This window comes from Scaptodrosophila lebanonensis, unplaced genomic scaffold (assembly GCF_003285725.1).
Source record: "Scaptodrosophila lebanonensis strain 11010-0011.00,11010-0021.00 unplaced genomic scaffold, SlebRS2 tig00000053-arrow-pilon, whole genome shotgun sequence".
Lineage (NCBI taxonomy): Eukaryota > Metazoa > Arthropoda > Insecta > Diptera > Drosophilidae > Scaptodrosophila > Scaptodrosophila lebanonensis.
The window spans coordinates 5,188,891-5,205,978 of NW_022060548.1; the positions used below are offsets into that span (position 1 = coordinate 5,188,891).

The 17,088-nt window shown below is 36.4% G+C and overlaps 2 protein-coding genes across 2 annotated transcripts; both read left to right on the top strand.

Moving 5' to 3' along the window:
* Positions 1-414: 414 nt before the first annotated feature.
* On the top strand, positions 415-16,769 carry LOC115623855. Its single transcript, XM_030518399.1, is given in 12 exon segments — positions 415-490; positions 10,337-10,566; positions 10,630-10,760; positions 12,276-12,628; positions 12,687-13,099; positions 13,163-13,279; positions 14,893-14,995; positions 15,057-15,286; positions 15,352-15,482; positions 15,664-16,016; positions 16,071-16,483; positions 16,539-16,769. Coding segments are annotated over 12 exon segments (2,781 nt in total).
* Positions 10,166-13,651, top strand: LOC115623717 (facilitated trehalose transporter Tret1-like). Its single transcript, XM_030518198.1, has 6 exons — positions 10,166-10,276; positions 10,337-10,566; positions 10,630-10,760; positions 12,276-12,628; positions 12,687-13,099; positions 13,163-13,651. The coding sequence occupies exons 1-6, from the start codon at positions 10,198-10,200 to the stop codon at positions 13,358-13,360; spliced, it is 1,404 nt and encodes a 467-aa protein (XP_030374058.1). The 5' UTR covers positions 10,166-10,197; the 3' UTR covers positions 13,361-13,651.
* Positions 16,770-17,088: the final 319 nt, after the last annotated feature.

Genomic DNA, 17,088 nt, shown 5'->3' on the forward strand with positions numbered 1-17,088 from the left:
CAACAAATTTTAGCTGCTTGAAAATGATTAGCTGGTTGAAATTTATAAACATTAAAAGAATATTTTATTTGAAAACAAATGCATACTTTGAGAACTTGGAATAAACGATTTAAGCTAATAAAATAATCTTTTGAAATATAAAATAAGTTCAATCCTAAAATGTGCAATTTTATTGCCTTTTTTTATCTTTAACTTTCATCTATACTCCTAGAAGGTTACGTGTCAAACAATAATACTAGCAGCTTATACAATTATATTTTTAGACCATTAAATAGGCGACGACGAATCAAAAAATAAAACACCGGAAAAGAGTCGAGTGCTTAACGAATCTAAAAACATTTATGTAATGCCGAAACGTGTGACAAAATTCAAAACATGAAATAAAGAGACAGGCAAATCAAAAACACAGCTCCAATGCAAGCAAAGAGCAGCAAATAAATCAATCAAAATGTTAAGTACACATACATACAGTAATTGAATGTGTGTGTGCGTTTGTTTGTAGGTTTAGGCATCGCCATTGCGTTGAGTGCACTTGAAACGCTATATAAACGCGATTAAAAACGCGTTTCAATCAATACGCCAAATGAGCGAATGCCAACAAAAACAACAACAAAGGCAACACCCAGCCATGATGACAATAATTAGACGGGCACATGAGGAGGGGTATTCGATGGATGAGGAAAAGGAAACACGGAAGTTTGTCATTGATGGGGCGTATTTGCGAAGCGACTGCGACAGTTTTGGTTTGTTTGTCACACATAAGGCGGCTGCGGGGGTGCTGAAAAGTTGTGCAGTGGGTCTTTGGGTCGAGCGATCACTCGCGATAGCAATAATAAACAAAATCACAAAATTAAAGATTCGCAATGCTCGTACTAACAACTACAATGTTGATGCGATGGCGATGGCGACGACGACTCTTTGACTTGGGGCGTTTCAGTTTTTGTGGGCCAAACCTTTAACAAACCATCAACAAGCCCACAAATAATGGTCAATGGGCAAACAAGACAAGCACTGAGGAGTTGTTGACAGTGGACAGTTTTTATTATGATTTGCCAGCTTCTTTATGCGCTAGACAATCGACGTCGTCATCAACATAAGCCCAGTCGGGCCATACTGACTGACTATCTGGCAGACTGACTGAAAGATGAACTGACAGACTGGCGGGCGCAGCAACTCCTGACGAACGCTTCGATTGCATAACTTTTGTTTGATTTTCGTTTATTATTTGGCTTCTGCTTCTTCTCTCACAGCTTCCTTTAGCGCAGTGTCAGTTTGCAGGCATTGGAGATGGAAGTGTCACGGTCACGCATGTATTTGTTTTAGCAGATAATGGTTTATAAGATAAGTAAAAGATATTAAGCATTTTTCATAACTAAAAACATATTTCTTATAATTAAATAAAGAAACTGTTGCTTAAAAATCCATAAAATGTTACTTAAATTGGTGAAGAAACCAACTGAAATTATAAACGCGTTTTATAGGTAACTAAGCTATTAAATTTGTGAATAATTCAATCAAACCTTTATTCCAAACTGAAAACAAAATTGTAATGTCAAACATCTATAAAATGTTTTTTTCAAAAACTAGCTCTTCTGTTTTTTAATTATAGAATTAATATCATGGTTACTAAAATATTTAACATTAGTTTTGCAAAACTAAAATTATTTTTTACGAAGTTTACCATATTATATAAATACGATAATATATTTATTTGTTCAACAACTGTATATATTTTGTGTATAACATAACGAATCTTTACCAAAACTCAACTTTGGACACACAAATCTAAGCAAATAAATACTAGTTGCGTTTCGACCAGACTATAAATTGAATGAAGATATTCTTCAATAATTTAATTGCTAATTATTATTAATCTCAGAGTGTTATTAATTTTTTAAACCCTTGTTTAAAAATGTATCTTAAACCGTTTTCAGCGTAAGCGTAATACAAATATACATATATAAAGTAAAAACACACTCCATAAACACATTCATTTCTGAATGGAAATAAAACACCGTTATGTCTGAAAAAATGCTTACCAAATAACCAAAAGACGTAATTAAATTAAACATAAAATTCACGCTCCCATCACCAGCATCGTATGCTGTTTATTTGTCTACACGATACTGCATTACACGGCGCATTCATTGCGCCTGCGATTATGTTTTGGTGTAGAAAATGCTTAAATAATCGCAACCAGAAATATTCCCACGAATTTGCCTGCCTATCCAAAAGCTATAATATCAACTTGAAATCATCAGCAAAAACAGCAGCAACAACAATAACGTCTAGATGATACTTAGCTGCTGCCCCTTGTCGATGTACATGAGTCAGAAATAAAGGCAAACGGAATTGGCATTAGATTCTATTAAAAGCGGCGGTAATCGGCAAAATAAAAAAGAAGAAGCGTTGGCAGTAATCACCCGACGACGCGCAACGCCACAAGCATCAATGGTCCCAGAAACGAAAGACTGAAGCCACGAACTTGCTGTGCATGCCTAACGTGCTTTTAATAGCGTCGTCTCGTGGTTCTTTATTTAATGTTGGGCTGGCGGCTTTTCATTATTATTGCTTACCTGCTATTAATAACGTTTCATTCCATGCTGTTCTTTCTATATCTTCTTGTCTGAGTAGTTCTTCATGCAAATGACATTGAGCAGCATTTGCTTATTATGAATGGCGAGCTGCACGCGACATTAATGAATTGCTTTATTGATATCGCAACTAACAGTCGCCAACAACAAAACATAAAGACAATATAAAATGTGGCTATTGACGTCTTTTAAGCAGCAATTACCATGGCACACGAACTGCTGGAATTCCGTGAAAGGTTTGCAGCTGACTAGCCATGGCATTGAGCGGCGGTTGTGGCCGATAATGTGGGAAGTCTTTTTTGCAAGAATAATGTTGTAGAATTAAGTTCCAAAAACTGTGAGGAAACAAGATAGACCAAATGTTAAGGTGGGAAAATATAGTTAAATAGCTAGGAAGTAGCTAGCCATGATTGAAGTAACATACTTACATAAATGTCAACGAGAAAGTCTTGAAACGGTCTAAAAAAAATCCTTAAAAATAATTGCAATACAAGTTTTTAACTTTATTTTTAACAATTCTATAAGATTCGATTGAGTAATTAAATCAAGAATACATACTTTTTATCAGACTAATTGTTGTCATCTGAAACTTGCTAATTAAGCTTTTGTTAATTTGTGAATAGTGTGTTATTATTTTTTATATTTTTATCATTTAATTATGATAAGACTTACTAATTTTGTTTTTTAGAAATCATTTAAAATTTGAATTCACTTTTTAAAGTGTTATTTTAAACGCCTCTCAAATTACTTTGCTCATTTAGGCAAATCGGCCTTGATGTGCATTTTCGAAGCATCATTTAAAACTAAAAACCTTAACCAGCGATGCTTCCAGTGCTGCCTTTTCAAACTCAATCAAACATATAAAATTGCTGGCCAATTTGTAGAATATTCATTGCCACAACCAATGCATTTACACACAATTTGGCTAACTTTTTTAAGCAAATAGAGGCGAGCATATACACACACTCCGACCCATACAAAACATTGAGCAACAACCTTAAAAGGTCGTTCATTTGTGCGCGGCTTTGGCAACTGGCCTGACTTCCATTTTGTTGCAAACTATTTCAGTGCACTTTGACAAAAAAAAAACTTAAACGAACCGAACCTACAAAGTGTCAAATCATGTGGCCAGGCCCTGAGCAACACAAGAAGCTAAGAAGTCGGGTAACCTATATTTAACCCAAAACTATCCATCAAATTACATGCAATGAGGTTGTTGTTGCTGTTGCCTCTGCTGCTGCGACTGTTGCAACTGAATGCAATACCCTTTTGTAAATTGAAAAACCATTTAAATCCCGTTAGTTTTAACACCCATTTTCTATGCCACTTGAGTTAGATTGCCAAACAGCGAGAAGCCGCTGCGAAAATCGCTAAACAAAAGCGCCGAAAAAAGCAGCCGACAAGCAACTGTAATACGTAATGCAAGCGATAATTATTGCCTATGGGCCAGACAGCCGAAAAATTGGGGAGGGCCGAAGAGCGGGCTGCTACTTGCCGTAGATGATTGAAAGCGAAGAAGATTTGCATAGAAACGTGCGATTTTTGCCATAGCCCAGGGGCTCAGGAGCTCATGGCCTCAGTCGAGCGGCCTCCGTTGCTGCTGCTGCTGCTTTTGCCCGCTACCGTATCTTTCCGATGCCTTTTTGTATCTGCAGCTGACATGTTGCACCCACAGCGTTTGTCGCGCTTGCTGTCAACGTGCTCGGCAGCATGAGAACAACAATGCCGCCATCGCAGTTGTTGCTGCCTTCAATTACTCATCCATTCATGCCGTCATTCATTCAGCGCACTCTGAGACAAAGCTCTTGAAATATTAAAAACACAATACATTTTGTTTAAACCGCTTGTACAAGTATGTTACTTCTGCTCTATAGGCAAATAAAGTGCAGATTGTTTAAATAATGAGATCACATTTTGTTTTTAAAAATTATTCAATCCTTGAATGGAATACAATACTTAATAGCTTCTGATTTAAACTATTCATTATACAAGGCACTTACATTTTATTGAATGTAGGAAAAAAGGTGTGCCAGCTCAGCTTCGCTTCAAGCCAAAGTTTTACACTACATATGGGTTTATATTTTATTTTAAAATATATTTTTTATCATTATAAAAAATACTATTCCTAAATTTAACTTTTTGGAATTTTGGTGTTAAATTCATTCAAATCGGAGAACATAATATTCACTTCTATAGAATTACAAATTGATTCGGAACAGGATGTTTAAGGCTAAAATTTCATTAAATCCCACATTATTATTATTGTGATTTATTAAATTGAAATTTTCAACAGTAGAGCCAGTTACAATAAAACTACTTAAGCAGTTAAGACAAATCTTGAGTACCTATTTTAAAAAAGATGAATAGTCTTGAATAATGTCCCAAATTCGAATTTAAAATTTACAATTTTATAAACTGGGACTTTTGCGAAAATGAGACTCAAATTGAAACATATGCCTAGACATTGCCATCGAAAAATGAGTAAAGGCAATACGATCGCACATAACAGGAGACAGGCCACAATTTTTGGTTAAATAAAGGGCAAAGAAGTTGTTTTGACTTTTCTTTTGGAATAAAACAGCCTCCCTATGTACGACTAAAATTAAAAAAGCTACTATTGTAATTACTTATTAATACACAAATTTGCATAACATGAGAAAATATTTTAATTTGTATAGACATCTATTACTTGTACAATTTGTGCGAGTTTAGGATAAAAACAGTAGATAGTGTTAATTCACATTTGTTCCTACTAATCAACAGTTTTGTATTATCCGCAAAGAAAAAATATTAATTGGTAAAAGAAAAACGAAGCAAATGTCACATTTAAAATATTAAAGAACTTAAAACCTTTTATTTCAATCAAAACTAAATATACACTTCAGTTGCATTCCACCTCAGTGTGCGGCAGCAAAAGCCATGGCAGATTCCGACAGCATTTCAGCCTTTACTGGGTTTCCAGTTCAATGTGGCAGTGGCAGCGGCAATTTGTTGATTTTATTGTTCGCTTTTCTGCTTTTCTGATTTTCTTGCTGGAGTGGCTGCTGCAGCTTCTTCCACGGCCGCTTTGTCTTGCATCTTGGGGTTTTGGCCGCTGGTTGTTGCCAGTGTGCTGGGTTTTTGGGGGGATTTATAAATTAAATTGCAATTTACTTTGTCGTTGGCAATAACTGTAATTAATGCTTGGCAGAGGCGAAAGGTGCTCGCTGCTTTTTCGGCATCTTCTAGACTCGCCTTCTTCCAAAAACCTGCCGCCATTGTTATGCCCAAAATTTATGTACAGTGGCAGTTACTTTTGCTCTGGCATGGGTGTGTGGCCGCGGACGGTTTCTAACACCTCTCGTACTTAAACTGTTACCTCGTCGTTGATTTATTGCACACGGCACACGTTCAGCCCTAACGGCACAAACAATATTCAAAATGTTGTACATGCATGCATGTCATTTGAATATTCTCAAGAATTTCTGCCTACTTAAGTATGTTGCCAATTTATAATTCCCTTTGATGTGGCTCTCCCTGTCTCATGCTGTAGACCCACATTTGTCAAGATCTGAGCAGATGATATAGAAAGTTGTACATTGATTAATGCTTTTTAATGCGGCTGTGGACACTTGGCTTAAGACAGCTTTTGCGGTTGACATCATATTCTGATTTGGAATACATATATATCATATATATCAGCAATCTTTATAATAGTATGTTCATTTTTGGTTTTATTTCATTGTATAATATCTGTCCTTTGTATATTTAAGCTTCTGATATAAAATGCTAAATAAAAAAGAGCCATCATCATATTCTAATTTATAATGAATTTAAAATTTCAGAAAAGTTTACTACTATTTATAGAAATGAACATATTTCAAAGTTTTTGTAAATATGGTGTGGTGATATATTATAGTCGCAAATATTATACTTTTAATACCTACCCCAAATATAGATTGTTTATTCACATGTTTTTTATAAACAATTAAGATAATTCTGTTGTATTAACGTCTGGAAGCTCTTGATTGGGTTTAAAAAAATGTCGGCTACGTTATTATTTCCGGTGGGGAAATGCAAATAGATCCAAAATGTGTCGGCAAACTGGCCTGTGAATAAGTTCCCAATAGAACAAGTAAATAACGCGACTGCACAGTAACTCAACAATCAATTTAAAAAATGATCGTTTATTCCAATTTATGCCTGTTAGCTCGTGAGAGTGCGAGAACAATGAGAGCGACAGATACCTTCTCAGTATTTGAATTGATTGCCTACATGTTATTGTACGGAAGCGGACAGACAAACAAAATGCAATAGATAAGCATTACTAACTTGATTAAATACTTACTATGTAATTACCAAATAAAAGTAGCTGTCTTAACAGGTATACAACGTAATTGTTGTTTGTTTACCTTCTTAACACATCACTTTTTACTCATTATTGGCTAAATACAAGATAGTCCAACCTGTTGTCTATCTGCACTAATGATTAGTTCCTCATATGTTACGGGTAGATAGAAAATAAACTACATATAGGTTTTATAGAGCGTTCTTTTTAAGGTAACTTCGGAAGAATCTCGAACTATACTCTGCTGTGAGCGGGAGCCCTACCTTGTTCGAAACTATTATTCTTGGTACATTATTGTTCATAATATTATTTTCGTTAATAAGTGTTAATAAATATTTTAGGAAATATTTTATTCCTATACAAATGATTGTATGTAAGTGTATAAGAGCTGATCAATAATTTAGAACAACTAATGAAATAAGGATTTTTTTCTATTACAAAATTGAGTGCACTCATCCGCAACATATTTAATTTAAGCGGTCCAATATCAGTTCTACATAATGAATGTTATAATGGTTTTGTTTTAAGTTTTGGTCAACCACAAAGCTTGTATGTAGATCTTATCCAATCCAAATCAATTATCATGCGACAGTCACAGACAGTGCACAAAAAAGCATTTGTATGCCGCTAAACAGAACTCCCTAATCCAAGTGAATAAAACTTGAAATTAAACATCACAACGCCAGAAAGCATCATCCTTTTGGAATGTTCTTGTTCGATAATAAAGACTGACAAGATAAATGAGCGAAATTAAATTTCAATGCCAAGCGGGTTCTTTCAACAAGTGGAATACATTAATAGATAGCTGAGAATTAGTGCTTGTGATGTCAATTAACTTGCTGGCAAGTGGCTTAATGTTAACTGTCACAATTTATTTATTTAAACAATTGCCGGCTAATGACAGAAGATCTATGCATTTGGCATACATGATTTTAGTGGATAATGCCAGCTACTGTGTGTGGCCACCAAAGTAGTGCTGCATTACTGGATTTGCATCAGTCAGGCAAGTAATGTGCTTCTCGATGGCAAAAACAGAAATAATGTATTTTTTATTGAGCATTTTACAAACTGCACAACAAACCGCAGGGCATGAACTCTGACCGTGCATAACTATGGCCACGAAGTCTTTCGCAGGAATCACGATAAGGCCAACACAGCAGCAGTCCCAACTCTGGCCAAATTTGTATGCATTTTAATGCGACGAAGATTTATGTAAGCCCCACACACAGCCACAAATATATACTTGTAGGTAGACAGCGAAAAAGAGCCAGAGTTGAAGCCGAGCTGGTAGCTTAGAAACCCGTCGTTATCGATCGATATAGTCGAGAGCTCGAGCCGTTGATGTCTGAGACTGCAAGCGCATGTCATCATCAACATGGCCGGAATGGAGAAGGAGCTGCGACTGCAGAGCAGATAATAACTTGATCATAGGAAAATCATTTATTGTGACACGATCGCAGAATGGGTCGCGACTTGAGGAACTGCGAGTCTGGCGAATTGTGAATATCAATGCGATAAATCGCTGTGCCTTGTTAGACGGACTTCAGTCGCCCGCCAACTTGTTGCCATGCATTCGAGTTATATGGCAGCTTTAAAGACGACTTCCATATTTTGGTCTACGTCGTCTTTGTTGTGATGAGCTTATATTATTTTATTTTTGATAATTCGCTGGGAACATGCCCCCCTTTTTTTTACTTTGTTTATTTTTCACCAGCCATAAACAACAAATCGTAGTCAGATAAGCACAGTATTGTTTATTTTAAGAAATTAGAGATTGCGTGCAATCAGCTGGCTAAACGCTCACCATGATAGAGCTGCATTTCATGAACAATTATGATTATGATTATTATTATTATTTTTATTTTTATTTTTATTAGAGCAACGACCGTCGAGACTGTTGCACAGACTTACACATGTCAGCTACATGTTTATTTAACAGATATGCAATGCTTTATACTAAATGTATCCAAAATATTTACACAGTCCACCTCATTTGCTTAACTATGCGTTAATGCGTTTTTATCTTTGCTAAATACTTTATGATCGTTATGACACCAACGTAAATATGTATTAACGCACTTCTTTATGCTTTTATGATGTGTTACACAGAGATGTGAAAATTAAACAAAACTTAATGCACGCTTAACACGACGAAGATTGTATATTCTGCTTTATTGCTGGCCGTTGTGATACTCTGTACTTGAAAGATAAAAAGCGTATCTTAAGTTTGTCAAATTGAATCCTGTTGCTTCTCCAATTGGGCATGAACATTTTGCTGCAAGCTGTGTAAACACTGCAACAAACAATTTGCGAGCAAACAAAATTTGCGCAAATATAATTAAGCCAACATTTGCAGTTGTGTAAACAGCAAACTCTGAATTTGCACGCATATCTCAGCTGTCATTCGTTATAGGCAATCGAAAACAAAAAAACTTCCCAACAAACCAAGTTGAAAAGTTTGCAAAAATATATCTTAAACAATCGATAGCAATAAAGAAAGTCGGCCAAAAAATTAGTATGTCTGATCGTAGCCTAAATACTTATTCACGTCTGAAGAGTTCTGCGAATTTTAACTTTACCAATAAATCTAATAATTTTTTGCGGCTAGACAATACACTATTATCAGCACACGTTCGGCCTTAACTGTGAGATTATTCAATCATAATGTGCTTAGCCATACAATTGTGATACTTCTGCAGTTGATAGGAAAAATTGTTGGTCATGTTTTGTGCATCTGTGAAAGTGTCGTTCCAAACATTTAGATAACAATGATGTGCAATTTTAAAATTTATCACCACTAACCACACACTTGTTTTAGCTGTTCAAAACAACTGCAGTTGATTGGAAAAATAGGCGGTCTAGTTTTGTGCATCTGCGAAACGGATGTATGCTGATAATTGTGAAAACATTTAGATAACAATGATGTGCAATTTTGAATTTTATCACCACTAACCACACACTCGTATTAGCTGTTTAATATCAAAACAAATATTCGCAGATTAGAAATGCCAACACATACTAATAAGCACTTTGATGGCAGACTCCGAAGCGTAACTTTGTGAGTGAAGTGTAATGGTAGCCCCAGAATAATTATGAATTATTGTTCATGTACGTATCTTATCAGATAAGCGCATATTACGAGCATGTTATCAATTTAAGCAACTAGCGTTCGGGCTCACGATGCCGACTTCGGCTTCCTATATATAAGCACAGACGACAAGCGTGTCGAACTTTCAGTTCTTACGCATTCAGGTAACTGCGGAGCCAAAACACACAATGGAACAGAATTCATTAGAGGAGAAATTTAAATTGTTCAGCCCACGTTATCGCTGGCAATTTATTTCAACCTTGATGGGTAAGGTGCACAGTTCACAATCACAATAAGCCAACTCATCTATGCGAACTCTCCAAATAGTGCACATTATGACCTTCACACATGGAGTCAGTGTGGGTTGGCTGTCGCCAACCTTGCGTTTGCTCAGCTCCGAGAACAGTCCACTGGGCTATGAAATTACTTTCGTTGAAGCCTCGTGGATCGGTTCACTTATGGGCTTAGGCTCCCTAGTCGGTAATATTGGCTTTGGATTATTACTCGATCGTATTGGTCGCAAGACATGCATGTATGGGCTGGCCATCCCCAATATGGTAGGTTCTCTGTGGAGATTTTAAACGCTTTTTCTAATTAAAACGCTTTATGTTGGATTGTAGTGCTATTGGATTTTAATCTACACGGCAGAAAGCGTGGACTATTTGTACGCTGGACGCTTTCTAGCTGGAGTCGCAGGTGGTGGTGCCTACGTAGCTCTGCCTATATTTATTTCTGAAATTGTCGATGACCGGTGAGTAATATACTAATTGCACCATTAGGCTGAAAAATCGTTTATATTCTTCAAGATAAGATCAGCTATATGTACATAAGCAATTTAAGTGCAACTAGATTGGCAAACAATATTTTAAAGCTGCCATAAAACATATCTTCTCAAAAAGTCTATTCATTTGTGTGTATGTATTGCGTTACGCATTTTCAAGATTTATTTGCATTTTTTTGTATTATACAAAAACATACTCTTATATTGAAAAAGATATTACTTTGACATTAAGCTTAGTGATTGACCGGCACAAAGAAGAGTGTTCTAATAACATTAATTTTTTAGTTACACCATTCACATTTTCAAAGATTTTTATTTGCCATCAAAATATCGTCATAAAATCTTTTAGATACTTGCATATCAAGGAATAGTTTGAGAAATCACATTTTAATATAAAAAAAAGGTACTTATAAAGAAGCTTGAGTAACACAGAAAAAATTTCAACAAATATAATTAAACAAGTAATCCAAAGATGTAATTTAAAACAGGACTCTTTAAATGCAATAATTAATTTTTAATAAAAAAAGAGACTATTAAGATCTAATAATTCCAGGTGTAAGAACAAAATGTCTATCAGATCAAAAGTATTGCTGATTAATAGGTATTTCATATTTAAACATAAACAAAAGCCCCGAATGCTTATCAATATAAAAATGCTAATGCTAAATGTAAACACATTACTTAGAAAATTTGAAGTGTGGTCAGCAAATGATTATCTTAAAACGTGACTATATAAAGCTTACTATCAACATCATTTTACTCTATCTGGGAAAAAACGTGTAAATAGTAAGCATTATAAATATTTCAAAATTATCAAAATACATAATACTTAGTAGTCTATCAGATTAAAGCCGGTTACTGCCGGTATCGTGAAGCCTTCGCAGTAGACTTGTAGGTACTGAAAATAGACACGTAATAAACACGAATCAAACCAAAAAAAAGAAGTAACATACAAACATTTAACTTCTAAAAATAAACAACTAACTATAAAAATAGGTTTTGCTTTTTCATAACGATTAACGCAATTTAAAATTGCATTATTCAATCTTTTAATTTATACATCTTTACTGAATAGTATGCTTAAAAGCATTTTTTATCTCCAGGCTTGCTTAAGGCATTCCTAAAGCTTGTGACGTCAATTATAAATTCTGTGCTTAGCTAAATTCCAGCTATGAACAAACAAACAAGCTACCGACTTTATCCCTTTATGCCTTGCCAACACAAATAGTTTCTATAACTGACAATTATTTATTAAATTTTTTTTTTTATCATACACAGTGTGTTACGGAAGTAATAAATATTGTGATTAACTAAAATTATATTCCCTAGCAGACTCAACTTCATTTTTATTATGCCTTTATGTGTTCTGTCCCCGACCCAAAAACATTCCACTATGGCATTTAATTTATTAATTTATTTTTTATATCACACTTTGTGCTACCGTATAATAATTTTATCTTTGATTTACATCCGCACAACTTACAGCATTCGCGGTGCCTTGTCATCCATGGCCATGATGAATGTTTGCTTCGGAACACTCATCGGCTTTATAATGGCTTCGTATCTGTCCTATTATCTGATGCCGTGCATCGTTATAGCACTGCCCATTATATATCTATTGGCCATCTTTAACTTACCTGAAACGCCTATCTACTTGATACGAAGAGGTCGCGATGAGAAAGCTGAGAAATCATATAGATTTTACAAGAATCTGAAAAACAGCCCAAGCGATCAAAACGAGTCTGAAAAGCATGATGATGTTAAGAATGAATTCAAGCTTTATCGGGAAATGGTTCTGCAAGGTGGCGTACGAGAGAAAGTAACATGGCAAGATTTCAGTGAGTATACCCGAAGCTATGAAATTTCAATTGACTTATCTTCCCAATACTCCCACAGTAAACAAACCGACGTTGAAGGTATTTGTTCTTATCTTTGTTCTAATTGTGACGAATCAAATGTCGGGCAGCTTTGCCAACCTCAATTACACATCGAATATATTTGCCGAGCTCGAGAACAGACTTAATGTGAATACCTGCACCGTGGTGGTGGGCGTGGCACAGGTTGTGGGCATCCTCTGTGCAGTCATGTTGGTGGATCGCTTTGGACGTCGCGTTCTACTGCTTACCTCGATGGCTGGCATGGGCTTGGGCGAGTTGGCCATTGGTCTGTTGAAGGATCTGAGCACATCGGAGCTGCTGGCCGAATTGTATTGGCTGCCACTAACTCTTATGTGTTGGGTGGCCTTCATAGCGGCCGTAGGCATGGTCTCTTTAGTATTTACGATCATCATGGAACTGCTTCCCGCGAAGGTAAGGTATCACAACTCAACTAAGTTTCAACTAAAGTCAAATTTCCTGCTTTACAATTTCCAGATACGCTCCATTGGCACCTCACTCAGCATGGCTACCTTCAGTTTCTTCATCTTCGTGTCACTGAAAATCTATCCCATCATGATTGCCAATTCGGGCCTGGGCCCTACCATGTACATGGCCGCTAGCTTTTGTACTTTTGGTTTCATTGTCTTGGGCCTATTTCTGCCCGAGACCAAAGGCAAGCTGATGACACACTAGACGAGCTCTTCCGAGCCCTTTTATCTTACGAAATTAAGGCAGACTGTAATACCAAAAGGTATCCATCCGTCCAACGGAAAGCAGAGTCGAATGTTTTAGTGGACTGTTTTTCTACATCCATGGTCGAATACATTCGATACTATGTATCTCCTTTCTTACAATAAGTCGCTAGGGTCCCTTTTGCAGTAGAATGTAATACTAACCATATAGTATGGTTGTTGTTATTATTGTTGCCACCTATTTACATAAAAACGTACTATAAAATAAAATTAAAAACAAATCGGAACCATCTATTGCATTTCAATCTCATAAGCTGACAAGGAAAGAAACCATCGCCGGCCTCCTTCCTGGCAAGAAATATATGGGTAGGTCTTCTACTTTCTTCCGGCAATTTTCGGGCAAGTCTTATCTGGTAAAAGGAACAGAAGTATCCATGGTGGTGGAGGTGCTCATGGACACTCCGCGCGACTGGGTATACCTTTCAACGATTTCTGGAGATAAACACCTTCTTCTTTTTCTGCCACTGCCCAGCATTAAGCAGGCGCAGGCTACACTAAGGGAACCTTTAATAAACGACCTCTCTGAGGCAAAAAAAAAATCGAGCTCGTGAACTTAGCCAAATTTATTAATATAACTGACTGATTCAAGGCAAAGCGATAAGATTGTAAAATATATGGTACCACAGGTGGTGTTTTGAGCTTAACAATAATACAAATTCGGAATGGAATTAATATTGGAAAAGATGTGTCATTTTAGAATAAATTACATATTACTTTCGCAGTTAAATAATTACTCATAAATAGTCATAAAAGAAGGAGATGAATGAACGAGAGATGTTAAGAACAGAGAGATGTGGGGAATGTGGTTGAGAGTTCTCTTTTATGCTGTTATGCTGGCTATAACTCATCTTTTTAATAATGTCGGAACGTAACGTGTAACGTGTAAGATTCAGAAATAGAGAAGAATTACTATATAATCTTGTGTCCTACTTAAGAATCAATAAAGGTACTACAAGTATATATGAGTATTTAAATTAACCTATTTAGGTAAAAGTCTTATAAATAGCTCTATAAATATAAAGTTTACCTAACATTTCGCTATCATAATAAATGCAGCTGTAAATTCTAAATAATGTGTAAAAATTTGTATTGTTATGAGTCGACAGCTTCTGCTCATCAGACTTATCATAATAGTGAACTACATAGTTCAACTCTACTACGTACACCCGGCTAAAATTGCTTTTACAATTTGTATGAATGGTGTAATTATTAAAGTCCACAATATTTGTGACAATTAATATATATATACATAGCAATGGAAGCACGCAAATTTAATGAATTCATCTGTGATCACTGAAGTGTATACTATATTATAAAAATGGAATGTTAATTATAAAAACTCACGATTTTGATAGCTTCATACAAGTGGACTACGCACTTATCTTATCGGAGAAGCATAGTGTAACAATTAGCGCCTCATTTACATAGACGACTTACTTTTGGTGCAAAATCTTTTGACAAATCGCTGGTCAGTTTATAAATTGCTGGCTACCCGATAAGACGAACAAAATGGTACAGGGGAAATTAAATTGGCTCAGTCGGCGATATCGCTGGCAAATTATTTCCTCCATGACGGGTAAGTGCGAAAATCAGAAACTAAGCTCTCTGCCTGGCACCTATTATGTTTCTCCAAATAGTGCACACTATGCTTCTTAATCATGGCGTCTGTGTGGGTTGGGTATCACCCACATTGCGTCTGCTCGGCTCTGACGAAAGTCCACTAGGATATCCGATCTCTATTAGCGAAGCATCATGGGTGGGCTCACTTATCGGCTTGGGCTCAGTTTTTGGAAATATATTTTTTGGGCTATTGCTCGATCGAATTGGCAGAAAGACCTGCATGTATTTTCTAGCCCTGCCAAATATTGTAAGCTCAATAGATTGTTGCAGCTTACAGATATTTTTGATGCTAGAGTTTTCTGTGTCTTATAGATGTATTGGATTCTTGTCTACACTGCACAAAATGTAAATTATTTGTATATTGGACGTTTATTGGCTGGTTTCGGAGGCGGCGGAGTTTATGTGGCTCTGCCCATATTTGTGGCTGAAATTTCCGATGACAAGTAAGTGAGTCCTTTTCGACGGTTATAATCCTTGTGAAGCGCTTACAAATTATCATTTTTGATTTCTAAAGTGCCTAAAATCTCTTTCAACTTCAAATTAATTATGTTATAAAACAATTTATGCAACGATTTTAAGTAATGAAAAATAGTCGTGATATTTTTAAGTATTTTATATTTTTAGTATTCGTGGCGCTCTGTCTTCCATGGTAACGCTGTATTATTGCGTTGGCGTACTGATTGGTTTTGCAACGGCCTCCTATCTATCCTACTACCTCATGCCCTGCGTTATTCTTGCCATTCCCATCTCATATATGATAGCCATCATTCGGTTACCCGATACGCCAACATATTTGCTGCGAAAGGGTCGCGACGAGGAGGCAGAGAAATCCTATAGATTCTATAAGAATCTGGGTAAGAGTCCTGCCATGCCAAATGATTCTGAACGCGATGATCCCGCCAAGAATGAGTTTAAACTATTTCGTGAACAGGTATTGCAAGGCGGTGTGAAGGAGAAATTAATTTGGAAGGATTTCAGTAAGTGGACAATTAACACTTTGGATAATTTATTAACTTTTCTTTAATTTTCAGTGAATAAAGCCGCCCTCAAGGCCTTCGTCCTTATATTTGTGCTAATTTTCTGCAATCAAATGTCGGGCAGCTTTGCCCTCATAGGTTACACTGCAAACATTTTTTCTGATCTGGAAAACCAACTCAATCTGAATGTCTGCACAATGCTGGTGGGCGTGGCTCAGTTGTTGGGCATTGTGTGTGCTATGGTTACGGTAGATCGCTTTGGAAGGCGAGTCTTGCTGCTAACCTCCTTTGGGGGCATGACTTTAGGGGAAGTGGCCATTGGGCTATTGAAGGATCTGGGCACTTCGGAAATACGTGCCAACTTCAAGTGCCTACCTTTGGTGCTTATGTGCTTCACTATGTTCATATCTGCAGTTGGAGTTATATCTTTGGTCCTAACTATTACTGTGGAGTTGCTGCCAGCTAAGGTAGGGTTGATTACATAATTCAAGAAGTTTTTGTAACCTTTTGTCCTCTTTGCAGATACGCTCCATTGGCATTTCACTGAGCATGGTCTTATTAAGTTTCGGAATCTTTGTTGCACTCAAAATCTTTCCCATTATGATGTACAGCTTCGGGCTAGGGGCCACAATGTATATGATGGCCGGAGTTTGCGCATTCGGTTTCATTTTCTTGGGCCTCTTTCTGCCCGAGACCAAAGGCAAGCAGATGACAAAATAGCAACAGACGATCACCGTTGAGCTCAGCGGCTAACTTATTCAGTTTTTGCCTCCCTTTTGTAATGCAAACAAAATGGTTTATTGCGTTTTTTAACAGCCATCTTAGAAATATGATCTGCTTGTTGACCGAGTCTTGTGGTGGGTTTATTTTTTGAGTGGAATGTAATAATTACAATAAAATTTGAGTGTTGAGTGCTGACTTCACATCATATCATCAGAAGAAAAAAATAATAAATAAAATAATATGATAAACAAAACAACAGCAGACGGAACTAGCTTAAGTTTTAAAGAAATTGATTCGATTGATTGGGTAGTCCTGGCAGCCCAAGACTGGCAGTTACTGCATTTCTTCG